This window comes from Limulus polyphemus, unplaced genomic scaffold (genome assembly GCF_000517525.1).
Source record: "Limulus polyphemus unplaced genomic scaffold, Limulus_polyphemus-2.1.2 Scaffold3593, whole genome shotgun sequence".
Taxonomy (NCBI): domain Eukaryota; kingdom Metazoa; phylum Arthropoda; class Merostomata; order Xiphosura; family Limulidae; genus Limulus; species Limulus polyphemus.
The window spans coordinates 25,529-27,166 of NW_013669203.1; the positions used below are offsets into that span (position 1 = coordinate 25,529).

Consider the following 1,638-nt stretch of genomic DNA (forward strand, 5'->3'; position numbering starts at 1 on the left):
AACAGTCGCTCTTTTACAAACGTTTTTCAACGAACACTAACAACTGATAGTTCTAGATAGTTCTAAGATAGTTCTAGAAACGTGGCATGACACTAGTCACGCGACCTCGCTGATGCAACAATACTTAGAGGTTAGTTTAATAACTGCAAATATCTCTAAGCAACGTCCTTAGGCCTTACTAAATTTTTGATGTACTGATTGTAGAAAATACTATAATTTTATTTGTCATAATGATTTCTTTTTGTTTCAGGAAAGGACCTTGTTACCCACAATCCTGCAATCAAAAGCAGAGAGCTCTTCATATCTGATGCTACTGACTGCTATCCAGCATCAGCATTAAGGTGGGAACTTGGTTGTTTATTCATAGAATTGTCAGGAACGGATGTTTTATTTTTTAACAAAATTTGGTACAGTATTCCCATCCAAAAAAAAGAGAATATTTTGGTTTGTATATCATCTCAATTAAGATTGACTGATTGAAACCAATAATGAGGAAAATTGAAGTTCTTAGCTGAACATGATATAAGACTGGATAAGTGTTTTCCCTGTGTAACAAATTTATTATTATGTATTTATTTTTAATATGAATGTTTTTGGATTGAATTTGTATTTAGAAATATGCGTGACTTGTAGTATCAGATATGTGTTGCGTATAACGAATTTGTGATATATTTATTTTAATATCAACATTTGTTTCGAATAAGTTTATATTTAACAGCGTGTTTAGCTTCTTCTCCCAATATCGGTATTTTGGTTGTATGACGGACCAGGGAGGGTCAGGTTCATGGTGACTTCTTCCTCCTTTCCAAACTGTGATTAACTACCAGTGAATGTTGGTATTGATAAAACATGAGGGTCGGAGTAAACCGCACTTGCTTCGACTCTTTTCAGGGCAATGTCCATGTAGGTATCGACAACATTCTGTGTTTTGCATTATATCTCTAGAGTCAGTTCCATATTGCACACAACAAATTGCACTAGTTAGAGACTAATCGAATGCATTTTACATAAAATACCCTATTAAATGTATTGTTCTTAGATTCTAGCTAGTGTAGGATTTTAAAGTCTAGTAATAGGTGGTCTTATTACATCCTTATTTGTAAAGTATATGTTTACAGGTGAGAGGTAGTTAGGTCTACTTCCATCATGTATGTAGTAGCAATCAAGTTTGCAGAGTAGATAATTTTTTTTCCAATTTTTTGCAAAGTCATTTAGCTTACTGTGTTAGTTACGTATAGCGAAATTCTCGCCAATGATTCAAGATTATAGAACATTCGTGAATAAAGAATCAACTTCTGTAACCGGTATATCAGAAATTTCTAGAAAGTGTGATGCACCTATAAAAGCAGCAGACAACAGAGAACAAAGAAGAGACAGGTTCTACTATGAAACTATTATAACCATGTAAGCTATTGTTAGGACAGCGGAAGTCATGTGACGCTGATGAGTTTCTGGAACGATCGGGGAGGTCTGAGTGTATTCGAGATGCCTTTTACGTTAGTATATAAGCCTGGCAGAGAAAGCCAGCACCAGTGGCAACTGAAACAAGAAAGGAAACAGGAAGAAAGTCACCAACAACTACAGGAAAGTCAGCAACAGTGGCAAGAAGAACAAGAAGAGATAGTACAACATCAGCAT

General features: G+C 35.2%; 1 protein-coding gene across 1 annotated transcript in view; it reads left to right on the forward strand.

The window, feature by feature from the left end:
* LOC106469651 (arginine-glutamic acid dipeptide repeats protein-like) overlaps positions 1 to 1,638 on the forward strand; it is a 45,122-nt gene that overhangs the window by 25,317 nt on the left and 18,167 nt on the right. The window contains exon 3 of the mRNA XM_013930152.2: positions 251 to 341. Within this exon, the coding sequence (XP_013785606.2) occupies positions 251 to 341 (91 nt within the window). The remainder of the gene's footprint in view (positions 1 to 250; positions 342 to 1,638) is intronic.